Below are 15,687 nucleotides of genomic sequence, written 5' to 3' on the forward strand. Positions count from 1 at the left end.
TTTACCTGGCCACAAGTTCCCAGTCTCAGCCACCCCTCTTTGCACCTACAGCTTCCCAATAACCAGACCCTGGTCTGGCTAGGAAGTTTTCCTATTCAAACAAACAAACAAACAAACAAAAACCAAAGATCAACATTTCAGGTTTTTAAAAAAAATTTTTAACATTTAATCATTTTTGAGAGACAGAGTGCAAGCAGGAGTGGGGAGACAGAGAGAGAGAGGGAGACTCAGAATCCAAAGCAGGCTCCATGCTGACAGCACAGAATCTGATGTGGAGCTTGAATTCACAGACCATGAGATCATGACCTGAGCCTAAGTTGGACGCCCAACAGACTGAGCCACCTAGGTGCCCAAACATTTCTGTGTTTTAAGCATCAACTTATAAAATGACTTTTCTTCTCATGGAAGCAAGTCCAAATTGGAGTCTCTTGTTTGCAGGGAAACAAATGGCTTGTTTCATCCCCTCTGTTTGGAACCTTGTGCTTGAGGTAGAAGGAGCAGACTCTGAGGGGCGCATCCCGTTCTCCTGGGGATATAAGGCACAGAGGCCAACACATGCCTTGGCTCCTTCCGTTTAATGTGCAGGCTGTCTTCCTGCTGGCTGCTCACCCTGATGCCGGCCCAGGCAAACGGCCCTCACAGCTCCCCTCGTTACTTATAACTGCAGAAAGTGCTTGCGTCACATTTCAGATGACAGTGAAATGGCATCAGTTTTAGGGGCCACAGATAACTGGACTGGGTTTTCGAGATGTGGAACTGGAGCGGTGTCTGCTTTGGGACATGGCAATGACAGTGACAGTGCTTGCGGTGATCAGTGATCTGGGAGAACTTGACAGGAGGGCAGGAGGGGCAGTGTTGAGCCACAAGAGAGGTGTGAAAGGTGTTGAAGATTAAAATAGGGCCACTGGGAAGTGGGGCCAAGAATGTCACACTGGGAGAGGAAGAAGGGGGTGTAGGTGAGACATGCAGATAAATCAGGAGAGGTCAGCTGAGTAATGACGGCCAAAGCCATCTTACAGTTCAAAGGATCTTTCATATAAACACACAGCTGATGGCACCTGTGGGCAGCAGCCTCTAAGCTTCTCTGGGCCTCTGTCCCTCTGAGCTGTGAGGGGGAGGCTTTGGTGCCCTTGTCCTAATTTCTTGCCCACCCTGGACAGATACACCCTGTCCTCTCTCTGGTGGCCCTTCTCGTGGCCTTTCCTTTGCAGGCACTGGCTTCTCACCTGACCAAATCACAGCCACCCTCACCAGGCCTCCTCAACACCCCTCTGCTCTATATACAGGACACCCAGTTAAAGTTGAATTTCAAATAAACAATGAATACTTTTTTTTAGTATAACTATGCAATATTTGGGATACACTCACCCTAGAAAATTGTTCATTGTTTATCTGAGATTTAACTGGATGTTTTGTAGTTTATCTGGCAACCCTACTGAGCTCCATAGGATGTCAGTTTGGGGTCTACCCTGTAGCCTCTTGCTTACAGGTTGGCCCACGTGAGTCTGCAAGAAGTTGGAGAGAAGTGTTTCTGCAACAGACTTTGAAACTGATCTGCAGTGGGTGATGCAGGCATTGATCATGTGCCTTCACAACCTGGCTTCTACTCACCTTTGTCTCCATGTGTTCTGCTTGTCCCTTAATGAGAACTCTCTCTGGCCTGGCTGGTCTTCTCATCCTCACCCCATAGTCTTGGGCCAGGTAGGGCTCACATCAGTCCCCTCTCAACCCTATCCAAAATACCTTCTTCCAAAATGGGCAGAAGACATGAACAGACACTACTCCAAAGAGGACATCCAGATGGCCTACAGGCACATGAAATGATGCCCAGCGTCCCTCATCATCAGGGAAATTCAGATCAAAACCACACCTCACGCCAGTCAGAGCGGCTAAAATAAACAAATCAGGAGGCTATAGATGCTGGCGAGGATGTGGAGAAACGGGCACCCTCCTACACTGTTGGTGGGAATGTAAACTGGTGCAGCCCCTCTGGAAAACAGCGTGGAGGTTCCTCAAAAAATTAACAATAGAACTCCCCTAGGACCCAGCAATAGCACTGCTAGGAATTTACCCAAGGGATACAGGAGTGCTGATGCATAGAGGCACATGTACCCTAATGTTCATAGCAGCACTCAACAATAGCCAAATCATGAAAGAGCCTAAGTGTCCATCAACGGACGAATGGATTAAGAAGATGTGGTTTATCTATACAATGGAATACTGCATGGCAGTGAGAAAGAATGAAATCTGGCCATGTGTAGCAACATGAATAGAACTTGAGGTGTTATGCTGAGCGAAATAAGTCAGGCAGAGGACAACAGATACCATATGTTTGCACATATAGGTGGATTAGGAGGAACTTAATGGAGGACCATGGGGGAGGAGAAGGGGGAAAATAGTTGGGGAGAGGGAGACAAACCATGAGAGACTCATTTCAGTGACATGGGGGGAGGGGGGTGATGGGCATGGAGGAGGGCACTTATTTGGATGAGCACTAGGTGTTATATGGAAACCAACCTGACAATAAACTATTTAAGAAAACAAAACAAAACAAAAAACAAAATACCTTCTTCCTTTTCTACCGTCACCTGCTGAAATGCCCCTACCCCTATTTGTGGGACCAGCTCCCTGAAGCTGGAGACTGAACACTCCCCCACAACCCCCAGTCTTTGCATTCCCTTATTTAAAAAAAAATTTTTTTTAATGTTCATTTATTATTGAGACAGAGAGAAACACAGCATGGGGGGGGAGGGGAGCAGAGAGAGAGGGAGCCTTCTGAAGAAGGCTCTAGGCTCTGAGCTGGCAGTGCAGAGCCCAATGCGGGGCTCAAACCCACAAACTGTGAGATCATGACCTGAGCCAAAGTCAGACACTCAACCGACTGAGCCACTCAGGTGCTCCTGCATTCCCTTAGAGCCAAGGACAGTACCTATCATTCCCATAGGTGTTGGAAACTATGCAGAAAGACTTGAATGAGCCAAATTTCCTGCCAAGTGTTTGAAGAGCCATGAGGTTTGTACCACCTTCCAACACCGGAGGGCTCCTTCAAGCTTTCCCCAGATGGATTATGGGGAGAAACTCCTCTTTGAAGCATTCACAGTATTCCTTTGGGGAGAGGGGAGCATCTCGGAATTCCCTTTTCCTATGAAATCCTTGGGATCTTCAGGGGATTGGGCCCTGACCCACTCCAGCGGATGCTTGCCCTCAGTAGGGAGGATGGGAACAGCCAGGTGTTTGGGCCATCAAATAACTTATCAACATGATCATCATCATTAGCAATCCATTTCAGTGACATGGCACTTTATAGGTCAGATACATTCCTTCATTTAACTTGCAATAACCCTAGGAGTTACAGAGTTTTACAAATGGAAGGCTGAGGCCTAAAATGCAGAGTAACCTTCACACATAGTCCTGAGTGTCTGAAGGTGGAGCCAGAAGTGAGGACGCCTAACTCGCACCGTTTCTGCTACTTCAGGATGCCTAATTCATCCTCAAAATGGCAGTGAGGTTTGGCCTCACCACCATGCCCCCTCAGAGGCACCCCTCTTTCCCAGGATCTTGTGTTTCTGAAGGGAGTACCTCGAATGCCTACCCAGCTCTGAAGTTTTGCCCTTCCATCCTCAGTGACTTCATCTCTACCTGTGGCGGTTCAACATCATCGAGTCAGGGTTTCCAAAAGATCGTCCATGAAGCACTAGTCCCACCAGATGCCCTGTGACATGAGAGTGCTGTCCTGTGAGTTTGGAAAGCACTGATACCATAATCCCTTTTGAGCATGATGATGCAAAATAACATATGAAAGGCACTACAGTGTCCTGCCTAGAAAAATAGCCATTTGACTTTGACCCCAATTTTCCAAAACCTACCCAACCATAGAATTATCAAGTAACCACTATTAACATTCTTTGGAACTAGGATTCCATACAACCCCCCTTTGAGAAATAGGGATTTAGCTCAAATCTTTCCTTGTATAGCTGAAAACCACTGAAAATTTGTTCATTAATTTATCAATCATTTATTAGAGGTGAGCTGAGGGTCTCCTAAATACAGAGCCTGTGTTAGGTTCTATGACTACACAGACATACAGTAATAATAGCTAGTTTTCATGCAGTTCTTACACCGAGCCAGGTTCTCCACTGACCTCTGTGAGCTCCTCCAGTGTTTGCAAGGAGCCCATGAGATGTGGGTTTCACACCTATTGTAAAGATGAGGAGACTGAAGCAAGATGGATGCTTTGAGTTGCCCAGGTCAGCCTATAAGCCTGGCTGCACCTTTTTATGAGTTGATTTTGCTCTTTGCGATTCTACCCAGTGGCCTCTTGAATAGGGTTGCATTTTGCTGGGAAACGTAGAGTCTGAGAAGAATGATGAGGGTGTGTTTGGGACCAGGGCTGTGGCTGGGATCTCACCTCCTCTCCCACTTGTGTCCCTCCAGGTCTACCTGGCTGAAGCCGTGCTGTGGGAAGAGAGCAGCCGTGTGGCAGGTATTTTTGCTCAGTGCGAGTCTCAACAGTTTCCTGGTAGCCTGTGTAATATTGGTGGTGATTCTCCTGACTCTGGAACTTCTAATAGATATAAAGCTTCTCCAGTGTGAGTAGCAAGAGAGATACATAATGCAAATACATATGATGTCAATATTCAGTGTGCATCCATCAGGGGTCCCCAACCAGCAGTGCGATCTGCCCCCCAGCCCAATGCCGCTGTCACGCCCCTGGCCCCATGGCTCATGGGGATTACTGCCCGGGGAAGAAATATGGCAGCTCCTTTCTCTGTCCCCTCTGAGTACCCATTTGCCGCCTTCTACCCAAAGTGTCCTCTCCAGACCGCCTCCCTAGCATTCCATGATCAGAAACTGATGAGATCAAAATATGTTGGGGACCCCTGTATGCACTTTTTTTTTTATTGTTCCCATTTGGAATTCTCCAGGTTGGACTTTTCTGTAATTTAGAGAGAGTTCTTATCTGTGGAGGCATATCAACTTCTAGTAAATAATAACAACAGCAGCCACAATGGTGATAATGATTACTTGTGTTTTTATCCAGCCATAAGTTGGCAGTGTTATTTACACATAATGTGATCATTTTGAAAGTACTTTTCCATACATTTGACCCTAGCAGCAACCCTGCTAGGTGGCATAACTGATTTTATCTCATCTTATAGGTAAGGGAATTAAGATTTGAAGAAGTTAGAGACTTGCCCTAGGTAAGGGACTTCAAGCCTCTGGGCCATTTTAATGGCATGGCCAGTTGTTTTTTTTTTTCCCCACCATAGTGTCTTGGTGTTTGTTCTAGTCTTGTGTTTATGGGAGCCTGATGTACATGGCAGTCAATGGCTTATCTGCTACCTCTTCTGTCCTTCTTGATGTCCCATGGCAACATAGCTGTTGGGAGGCACCTACTTCTGCCCCCCAACCCTGGCAGACCCCTATCTGGCTATCTGGGGAGAGCCAGGTGTCTTCACTCTTGGCTTCTGATGAGTGAGTGGTTTCTGGTAGAGCTCCTGGATCCCCGTATTTCCCCAGTTCAGAAGGTGGACTATACAAGTGCAAATAAAAAAAAGATGAAACTATTGGCTTGCAAGATTCCACCCTTGACAGAATGTAGGACTATAGATCAAACCCATTCAGTCATTTTAGACTTATTTTCTCAAAGCCCGCAATTCTTTTACTGGAGCCTCTGTATTTAGGGTCCATCAAAGCTCCTGCTATGCCCTATCAGTCTTCCCTACTCTCTAGAGAAGGTGGACAGGGAGTACAGAATTGCTTTTGTCTGAAAGCCTCATTGGGTTTTGTGCAGCTGGTGGCCCCTTGGTTCCAATCAGAGCATCTTCTAGTATAAAGTGACCAGCACTGATTTTACACTCAACCTGTCTTCAATTAAACCATGTTGTATACTTTCCCTCCCATTCATCCATATGTCTGCTTTTTATGAGGTCTTGGCCATAACAGAGTCTTTCTTTCCCTGTCGTAGGTTATACTTGGGGCCCTCAGCTGCTCAGGTTGTGACAAGGCATTGAGTAGAACTGAGAACCTGTCCGACACTGGAATTTTGCTTAAAATTAAGTATCTAGGAGATTGATTTTGGTGGGAGATCCAATAGCAGCTCATAAAAGGCATCTTAAATTCCATAAAATGCACAATCAGAGATTTATTGCTCTTCTAAAGCAAACCATAAAAAAAGGCACAGGAATTCATTTGAGAAATAATGGGGAGAGATTTTATGTTTTCAGAATCATCTGGAGGTCTTTTCAGAGTCACACAGGCCTCGGATTCTCGGTTCCCACTAGTATTCATGTGGCCTGAGATGGAAAGAATCCACGGTGCCTCCAGGCCCCAGCTTCTAAGGGTCGGTCACGTTGGCCCAATACCAGGGGACCCTGAGGTCTCCCACCTGGAGCCTGGTACTGCAGCCTCTCCCTGCCCCAGACATGCTCCCGGACCTGGTTTCTGCTCACTCTCTGATCCCAGAGCTTTGGGGGAGCTGTGGGTTCCTCTCTTTCAGGCCAGCCTTCCCCACTGAGGCCCTGGGGTACTATTCCTTTAGTCCTCAGGGGATTCTGAGCTGCACGCTAAGCAGGCCTGGTTAGAGCCCAGCAAAGAAGCAACGTAGGCCTGTTTTCAGCAGCATTCCTCCACCCTGTTTTGGCCCTGCCCATTGCTCTGCCTGGCTGTCTTTCAGGACTACCTTCTGGAAAGCTTCCCCTCCCATCCATTCTCCAACAGAGCCCACCTGACCCTTGTCCTGGGCCCCCAAACCCTGCTTTTGGCCTCACTACCTGATAAACCAGGCCTTGCTTAAGGTCAGAAGCTGGATAATGGCTCCCGTATTGTAAAGGGGTCTTCCAGAGTTAGCGCCTTAACTCTAAGGATTGTCTGGTGGAAGGTGGGCTGTGAGCTTTCAGGGGCTGATGGCTCTCCCCACTTCACTCTGGAGTCTAGAGGGCAATTGGAGCAACTTGGAAACATGGCAGACCTCAGCCGCTTGAGCTGCCGCGTTCAGGAGGTGACATCCCCCATACCAGGCCCGGCTCCCTCTTCTAGGCCTTATTCCAACCTCACCCCAAACGCCTCAGCCCGCATGGCCATCTGCACACTCAGGGTTTTCACAGTGAAAAGACAGAGTAAGCTCGCCTTGAGTCCCACTCACAGTGCCCAGAGCTTTGGCTATGAATAGTAGTAGGGGTTTCTGAAAGCTCAGGTAGACTTGACTGAAGCTGCCTACACGTGTACCTCTGAAAGCCACAAATGTCTTCATAAGACCCCCCTCTGGAGGGCTGTTTCTGGGAGGATGGCTATAGCTCAAAGCCCACAGAGCTGATGGGACTGAGCTGGAATTCTGAGGCTTGGCCTATGGGGGACAGACAGAGGAGGGAGCAGCACCGCTGGCCCCCCACCCTCCTACCACCTCCATCACAGACACCACTGAAAGCTGCTCTTGATGTTCTCTGGACTGATTCTGTCCGAATCTAAATGTTCACATGAGCAGGTCCGGGGCTCCCAGAGGTCTGCCTCCATGCTGTGAAGGTCCTCTATCCATGCACCTAACTCCTTGCACCTAAAATTGGCCCACTATTGTGTTCATTGCAGTTTCCAGCGCATTCCAGTTCGCCGGCATAATTCACTGGATCAGTCTGGTCATTCTCTCTGTGTTCTTCTCAGAGGTAGGTAAAGACTGGGACCCTGGGACTTCTTTAGGGCAATTCCTACCCTGGAGAGACCAGGCTTTATTCTCTAAACATTGACTAGCATCCAGCCCACTGCTAGCCCATGAGGCTGCAAAGAAGAAGATACAATATAGGGAGCTGAACTCTGTGTTAGGAAATGGCACTAGAGGGGAAGCTGTCAACCCCTCCAAGGAGGCCTGGTCCCCAGCAGGTGATCCCTGCATGGAATGCCAGAGGATGGGCCGTGTTGTCCAAGTAAGGGGCGGGCAGTGACATTTGTGAAGTGGGACTGAGTAGGACATAACCGAGGGAGAGGAAATGGTCATGTTTCCAGTAAGAAACAGGCAGGAGGCTGGGCTGATGCCAACCGGGGCTGGAGGTGGAGAGAGCAGTTTGGAAGCCGCCCCTCAGGGCTCAGGCCTGCAGAGGGCAGAGAGGACGGAGTAGCATGCCTGGGCAGTAGACTTGAGCTGGTGCTGCGGGACCATGGAGTCTGCCTAGGCCGAGAGCTGCCCCCTTGGCATGAGCAGAGGGACACATGAATGGAGTGGTGGGATCAGGGGTAGCACCCTTTTCCATTGTTCAAGTCAGCCAGCATAGCCCAAGTCGGTATCTCTGCGTGTGAGGTAAGAAGGAAAAAACTGGGGCCTCATGAGCACTGGGTTTAGTGCCAGCTGGTAGCTCAGCGTGGGACTGAAATATTTGGCAAACCAGATCCCAGCATGTTGCTCTGCCTTTACACAGGGATGCATGACACTTCTTTTGAGCAGCTCCCAGACTGTCACAGTGATCCCCTTGCCTGCATTTCACTGCTGTTGACTTGAGCCTACTGCAGGCAGGGTCTCCCAAGGCAACTGACAAGGCTGGGCTTTATCTTGTGAGCAGTGGCAGGTCATTGAGGGACTGGAGAGTTGCATGTGGAAATCCAGTTCTTTCCAAGAGAGCAGAAGGCTAGCCAAAGTCAGCTTGTCACTGCCTGTCTCCACCCATGTGCCCTACCCCACTGCCACAGGTCCACATTAGCTCACGCAGAGCCCCCATGGGGCATTTCAGTGGCAGGCATGGGGAGAGTGGCAGGGAAAAAAAGACAAAAGAAAAGATGCACACACACACACACACACACACACACACACACATCAGTGGATGCTGCTACGCTGGTGGCAAAGGGGACTCTGGGTCTTGGAGCACAGCAGAACCTTGAAGGGAAGGATGAAGTGGGAGAGGAGCCTCATGAGTGAAGGTATGGAAGTTAAGAATATTTTGAAACCTGAGCAGGAAACCCAGGGAGGTAAGAGTCCCAAGGTCCTCTTGTGGGCCAGCTGGGGCCCTGTATAATGGGCCTCAATATCCTCCCCAAGTCAGGGGAGGACTGGGCCTCAGGCCTTCAGTCCAAAATCCTGAGTCTGTGAGGGGTGTGGTGGGGCTGGGCAGCAGGCATTCCAAGCACAGAATGTTCTCTTCCCAGGCCTCGACTCCTGCAGCCCACGGAGTTGGCAGGCAAGCCTGGGCCTGAAGCTCTGACTGTGGGGGCAGATCCTGACACTGCCCCTCCCGGGAAGTGTCCCAAGCGGCTTGCTGAGACCACTGCCCCAGAGGTGTCTCACCACCCCCTAAACAGTGCCCACTTCCCGGCCTGCTGCCCTTTTAGGGTCTTGCCCTCCCCAGCTCCCTGGCCTCCACTCACTGTGATTCCCTCCCACAAACACATGGGCCAAGGCCAGATGTCTCCTTGCTGTAAACCTTGGAAAATGTGTCATGTGTCTGTGACTGCCAACAAAAATGTTTAATCAGTTGTTGTGGTTCTTCCATCTATCTGTCTGCTTTGGTTTTATTGCCTTTGCAGAATTTATTACCCAGCGTGAATTTGGCATTCCCTTCCTGTCCCTGCCGGAGACAAGCCACCTGAAACAGACAAGCCCCTGTGCAGAGGCATCTCAGCCACAAACCCCCCACTCACTCCCATACACACACCCAGAGGTGGATGGGCCTGGGGCTTCCCAGAGGCTCAGCTGGAGGAGAATGACTGTGCCCCAGACCTTGTCAAAGACAGGGTTGGGTGGGGCTGTAACAAGGTGGTAAGGGAGGAGTAATAGGTGGAGCAACAGAGGGCTAGCACTAGAGTAACAATGGGAGAGACCTGCCTCCCCAGCACGCCCTGCCCAGCATGCACACAGGGGCCGGGACAGTGATCTCATGATGAGACAGCCCAGCTCCTGAGCCTGGGCTCTCACGTGTCCTAGAGCGTCCGGAAAAAACAAGCATCAGGAGGGGCTAGAATAGCTTCGTAGATGTCCCCCTAGCCTGTTCCCCAGAGAGTTTGGAGTTGTGTGACCTGGGCACCTCCAGTGAGAAGGGCCAGGGCAGCCAATGTCCCTCAGCAGTGCCCCAGGTCAGTGTATTTGCCTCCTGAAAATGCCAGTAGTGCCCTTTTAAAAACCATATGGACAAGGAGAGCAGCCTGGGGTCACACAGCCCATTCTGGCCAAAACTGGGCCCAGGTGTCTGGGCTCCTAATCTGGTCTGTCCCCACTGCATCCTTCTGGGGCCCTGGTGCCAGCAGGTTGTGAGGGGACTGAGAATCTGAGAGAAAGGCCAGGGCCAGGAGCTGAGAAAGAAGAAGTCCAACCCTGCAGTGCATTTGACCCCAGACCCAATGTGACTGGCGCACCCTCCTCTGGTGTGACATGCACATCACTCCTTCAAGGCTGGGTGGGAAATACTTCCTCAGGAAATACCCGCAGATATGGGTGGGGGTCACTGCAGGACTCCAGGCCTGGCTGGACTGAGTGGGTGTTAATTCACACCGATTCCACAAAGGGCTTGACCCAACGGGCTCCTGATGCCATGCTACCTTTTGACTTGTTAGGAGCAATATTCCACTCCTTGTCTCCACTGAGCTTTAGGACAACCCAGAATGTGGGTGTGACATTTTGAAGTTGGGAAACAGGCCTGGAGAGGAGTGGAAAGCTGCCCAGGGTCTGCAGGAGTGACAGGCTGGACCAGAAGGTGGGTGTGCCAGTTCCACCCCATCCTTTGCCCATCTCAGTGCTCTGAGGGCTCTTTCAGGGAAGATGGGTTACCCCATTCTGTGCTGGCCCCAGAGGACAGATCTAGACTCAAAGAAGGGAAGCATGAGGCTGGTTTGGGCTCAGTTTGAGGACATCTGTTCAAACAGGCTGTGCTTTTTTCCAGTGAGACAGATGCTTCCCAAAGTGGTGAGAGTGAGCCTCCCTCAATCAAGCAGTCTGTGCGGGGTCCCTAGAGGGGCCCAAGGTGGAAGTGGGTGCCCTTGAATTCACTGTGCTTCCAGATGACTCTGCAGCACCCAAGAACGGGCAGAGCCTTTGGGATCCAGACGGAGAATTGTACACCCCACCCTTGGATGACACCAGGACCGGCCAGCCATGTGCAGCCTGGAGGCCCAGCTGCTTCTCTTCTAGAAACTGCACAAGGGCTTGGGGCCTGGCCAGACTGGGCCACCCTGCAGCAGGGCTCTAGTGCAGGCCACACACTGTTGGCCCTGGCCCCTAATGCTGGGTGTGGGGGGATCTGGAGAGGCCCAGCTCTTTTCCTGGAAGAAGAGAAAGCTGACCCATGGCTGGCCCTTTAGATAGGAACCTCGAGGCAGTGGTGGCAACAGCTGCTTCTTCTTTCTCCTCCTCCTCTTATTACTATTATTTTATTGAGGTAAAATTTACATTACATGGGGCTCCAACCCACGAACCATGAAATCATGACCTGAGCCGAAATCAGGAGTCAGACGCTTAACCGACTGAGCCACCCCGGCATCCCTACATAATACAACTCTTTAAACTCTACCCCCCGTACCCTCCAGTGCATTTAGTGCATAACCAGTGTTGTATGTGACCTCTTTCTAGTTCCAAAGCATTTTCCTCAACTCTCAAGGAGGCCCAAAACCCAGTCACTCCCTATTCTGCCTTTACCCAACCCCTGCCGACCACTGATCTGCTTTCTGTGTCTGTGAACTTAATTATTAAGATATTTCATAAATGGAATCACAAGATACATGATCTTTTATACCAGTTGATCAAGCCTTCTTAGGGCCACTTCCTCTACCAGGGCAGCCTCTCAGTCTTGAGGGAGCGTGGCCATATGCCAAGTGTGCTGTGTGCCAAGAGAAGGCCAGTAAATCGAACTGAGCCAGGGCCTCCTCTTTCCAAATCAGCAGCCTCCCCAAGATTCTGGATTCATGAGGGAGTCTCCCTCCTACCTGCTGCTTCCTGCCAGGGGATGAGCTTCAGTCACCACACAGAAGCAAGAGGGTGGTAGAATGCTTTATGCTGAGAGATGAGGATACCTTCAGGGCCTTGTGAGAACTCAACAGAAGGGAGCTAGTTTGGCCTCGAACTTGCTGTATGTTGCTGGGCAAGTCACCGCCTCTCTCTGTGCCTTGGCTTCCCCCATCTTTGACCTGAAGGAATTGGAGCTGTCCTAGGGGCTGCCTTCTGACCCCACTTGAGATCCACCCCTGTTTGCCACCTCCAGAGAGATGGAGGGAAATCAGGGTTCCAGACCTGCCTTACCCCCAGCCGAGGGAGCCCCTGCCCATCCTGCCACTTCTGACTTCCCTATCCCATCTGTAACTTGAACGGCGGCTGCCCCACCACCTCACGGTAAAAGCCTGATAGGATTATGGATGTGCCTTAAACAAACTGAAGTGGTTAAGAGCCCAGAACAGTGGACTTCTTGAGGGACCAGACTTGTCTTAGAAGGTTTGATCCCGCCATCCCTAGCCCATGCCTCCCACCTCTGTTAGGCTGGCACTAGATCAAATCTGCAGTGACTCACTGCTTTTTCAGCACTGTCAGGAGCCCTTGGTCCTCACACCCCAGCCAGGCCACACCATGTACTTTGCAGAGATTAAAAAACTAGTGCCACTACGCAGGGTCATGTGGACATGAAAGGGGTAACTCACATTATAGATTGTGTGTTGTGACACTTTCCTGGAAGATGGCAGCCAAATGTCTCATTTGTAAAGTGAGTGTATTATAACCGGTTTTCAGTAGATAGAAGTGCTGTAGGGTTGAGAACCTCCCCATTTGCATGGAGGAACCACATCTACATTAGAGTAAGGGCTGAGGCTCTATCCAATCACAAAATAACCTTTTTTTTTTTTTTTTTTACAAATAGTTTATTGTCAAATTAGTTTCCACATAACACCCAGTGCTCATCCCCACAAGTGTTTTTATGAAATAATCTTCATGTTTACAGGGATAATTCTGGCTATTGTAGAAAATTAAGAAAGTATAAACAAGCCAAAATAAGAAAAATCACTCATATTCTCATCACCCACAGACAACCACTGTTAATTTTATGTCCAGTGAGCCTTTTTCAATGGTCCAGTCAAACTGAAACATAAAATTAACCATATCCCTCATAATACAGAGGCACTTGATAAATGGAAGATCTTATTCATTTATTCATTTAGCCAACATTTCTAAGTGACTCTGATGCACTGGGGTGTAAGGGGTGTACTGATAATCAAGACACAGGCTCAGCTTTGGGGTGTTTATGGTCAGCTAGGAAGCAAATCTGCATATTGAGAGAGCCAGGAAAGGAGCTTAAGTTCAAGCTTAAGGCAGCCATGGAAGACCTTAGAGGGGAAGCAGTCTGCCTGCAGATGTGTAAGCTTCCAGGTGGATGAGATAGAAGGACCTCAGGCAGCAGTCACAGAATGCACAAGGGATAGAGCTGTGAGCCAAAACCACGTGTCTGGTTGTTGACTGGCAGTAGAGGTGGAGAGATGTCCTGGGAACCCAGGCAAAGCCAGGTCACAAAGGCCCCTCAGTGTCTTGCTCAGGATTTGGGGTCTTGATCCAAAGGCAGTGGGGAGACCCCGGAGGCCTCCAGGCAGAAGAGGGGCATAATGAAAGTGGCTTTTTAGAGAAATCACCCTGACAGCTGGGTTTGGAGGACATGTAGGAGCTCAGCTGTTTGGGGTAAAGATTTGAACCACAAAGTGGAAGTGGAGATGGAGGAAGGGACAAGCTGGAGAGCAATTAAAGAGCTGTCCTTGGTGGGACTTGGGAATTGATGGCCAGTGGTTGGGAGGGAGTGTGGCAGTGGAGAAGACCAGACAAAGAAGGGTTAGTGATGGGGTTTGCCAAGCCGGAACTACAGCAGCAGGTCTGAGCCGGACACGTGGACTTAGGGAGCTTCAGGGAATTGGTGGGAGTTGCAGCCAAGGGTACTATCATCCAGGAATGTGGGGAGGAAAAAGAGAAGAAACTGGAGGCCTGGCAAACAATTTTGGTATGGAGAGAGGAAAAGAAACCTGCAAAGGTGACAGAAGGTGCAGCCAGGGCAGTGGTTGGAGAACACAGAGCACGTGGCACCCTGGAAAGGAAAGAGGAGTCCTTGAAGCGCAGGAATGTGCTCAGTGCCCTACATGCTGCCAGACTAAGTTAGATCAATTGCAGGACATTATCCATGAGATCTGCGAGCAAACAGTCATCAGTAACCAAGATGTGTGTGGTTCCGCCGCTGTGGTGGGCTCATGTCAGATTGCAGTGGGTTAAGTGGAGATGCTCCTTCAAAACCTGGGAGAAGAGAGAGAGACATGGGGTCAGTGAGGGATTATTTAGAATGGAGGAAACTAAGAAGGTTTCTAGGCTGAGAGGAAGTTCTGGAACTCAACTTTGCACATCTGTGTGTTTCAGTCTTGCCTCCTCACCCCAGGGTGGGCACAGAGCACACAGTGTTCGAGGGACTGACATTTGGTCATGTGGTCCGCCACCCCGTGCTCTACCCTACAGGCCTTGTACCCATTCTTTTAAGGTAGCTGGGAACCTCCTGCCAAATGAACCCAGCACCAGGGACCTGTGAGCCCATGTCCCCTGGAGGTATTGGCTGTTGCCTGTGGGCAGGGGGCTCACATTTAGATCCCTAGGGAAGAGGTCACCCGTCTGGGGAGGGGGCTGCCTCTGGCTCACCGTGCTCCATCCCCATGGATTTTGAGGGTGTGTGGATGGAGGAGTGAAGCTGGTCCCTCTGTTCCTGTTTTGTTGATGCCTACGTCTCAGAGGCACCATTGTGCTGCCCCGCTATCATCTCTCAACCTTCACTTGTTACCCAGAAAACCTTTCTTCTGCACACCAATTCAGGAGTGCTTTCAGCCCCTGCAAAGTTTTCTCACATTCTTACTTTTTCCTTGTAGCTGGAATATGGATTCCATGTCTTCCTCCTGCTGCTCTAGTTTAACCTGGGGCTGGGGGTTATTTTGAGGAGGGAGCCCCCAGCTCTCTTCACAGGGAAAATTAGCCCAAGAGTAGATCTACTTCTTGAAGAAGTGCTTGGGGTCAGCCCCCTGCACCTAGTACCCACCGTGGGTATTCCTTAAGCCAGCCTGCACCCCACTTTCCCACCCTGGCCAGCTGCAGGGTTGCGGGGACACAGGCTCAGGGCCAGGCATGTGCTACCCCCTTCTTGCTCGCTGGTGGGCCTGGTTTCAGGATGGCTCTGCAGAGAGCAAGGGTGCCAGCCCCCACTCAGCTCAGCAAACAGCGAACTAGGATCTCCCTCTGCCTAGAAAATGAGCACGTTTTAAAATTTTGCATAGAGGAATCTTATAGACAAGGTGCTTCTGCCTATATCCCCCAAGGTTCCCAAACACTAGGAGCTCATCAGACCCCATCCTGGGGAGAGAAGCTGAGTCCCCTAAACGTGGGCTGGGGCATCAGCAGGAGGGGCAGGAGACCTTGCTGCCACCTGACTAAGACAGGGCCTGGAGCAGATGCAAGGTCCTCACTCTGCCCTCCTGCTACCTGAAGCCTGAATCCCTTCCCTGGGAAGAGATGAGGGGTGTCCTTCCAGAAAGCAGGGCTTTCTGAGGGAAAAGATGAGGGTACTTGTGGTGGGAGGAAGAGGGGCTTGAAGACCAAAAGGTTTATCTGTTTCTCCCTGAGCCTGTTTCTGCATCTGGAAGATGGCACAAGAGCTGGGCTTAGAGTGACGCTATCCCTGAGGTTTTGCCAAGACTTTGGCCTATCTCACGTGTCAGAGCATC

At 50.3% G+C, this 15,687-nt stretch overlaps 1 protein-coding gene across 1 annotated transcript in view; it reads left to right on the forward strand.

Moving 5' to 3' along the window:
- The window catches only part of TMEM266 (transmembrane protein 266), a 72,820-nt gene that overhangs the window by 17,929 nt on the left and 39,204 nt on the right, over positions 1-15,687 (forward strand). Inside the window, exons 3-4 of the mRNA XM_077780478.1 lie at positions 4,435-4,589; positions 7,585-7,658. Coding sequence (XP_077636604.1) covers positions 4,435-4,589; positions 7,585-7,658 — 229 coding nt within the window. The remainder of the gene's footprint in view (positions 1-4,434; positions 4,590-7,584; positions 7,659-15,687) is intronic.

This window comes from Crocuta crocuta, unplaced genomic scaffold (assembly GCF_008692635.1).
Source record: "Crocuta crocuta isolate KB4526 unplaced genomic scaffold, BGI_CrCroc_1.0 scaffold310, whole genome shotgun sequence".
In the NCBI taxonomy this organism is placed as follows: Eukaryota; Metazoa; Chordata; class Mammalia; order Carnivora; family Hyaenidae; genus Crocuta; species Crocuta crocuta.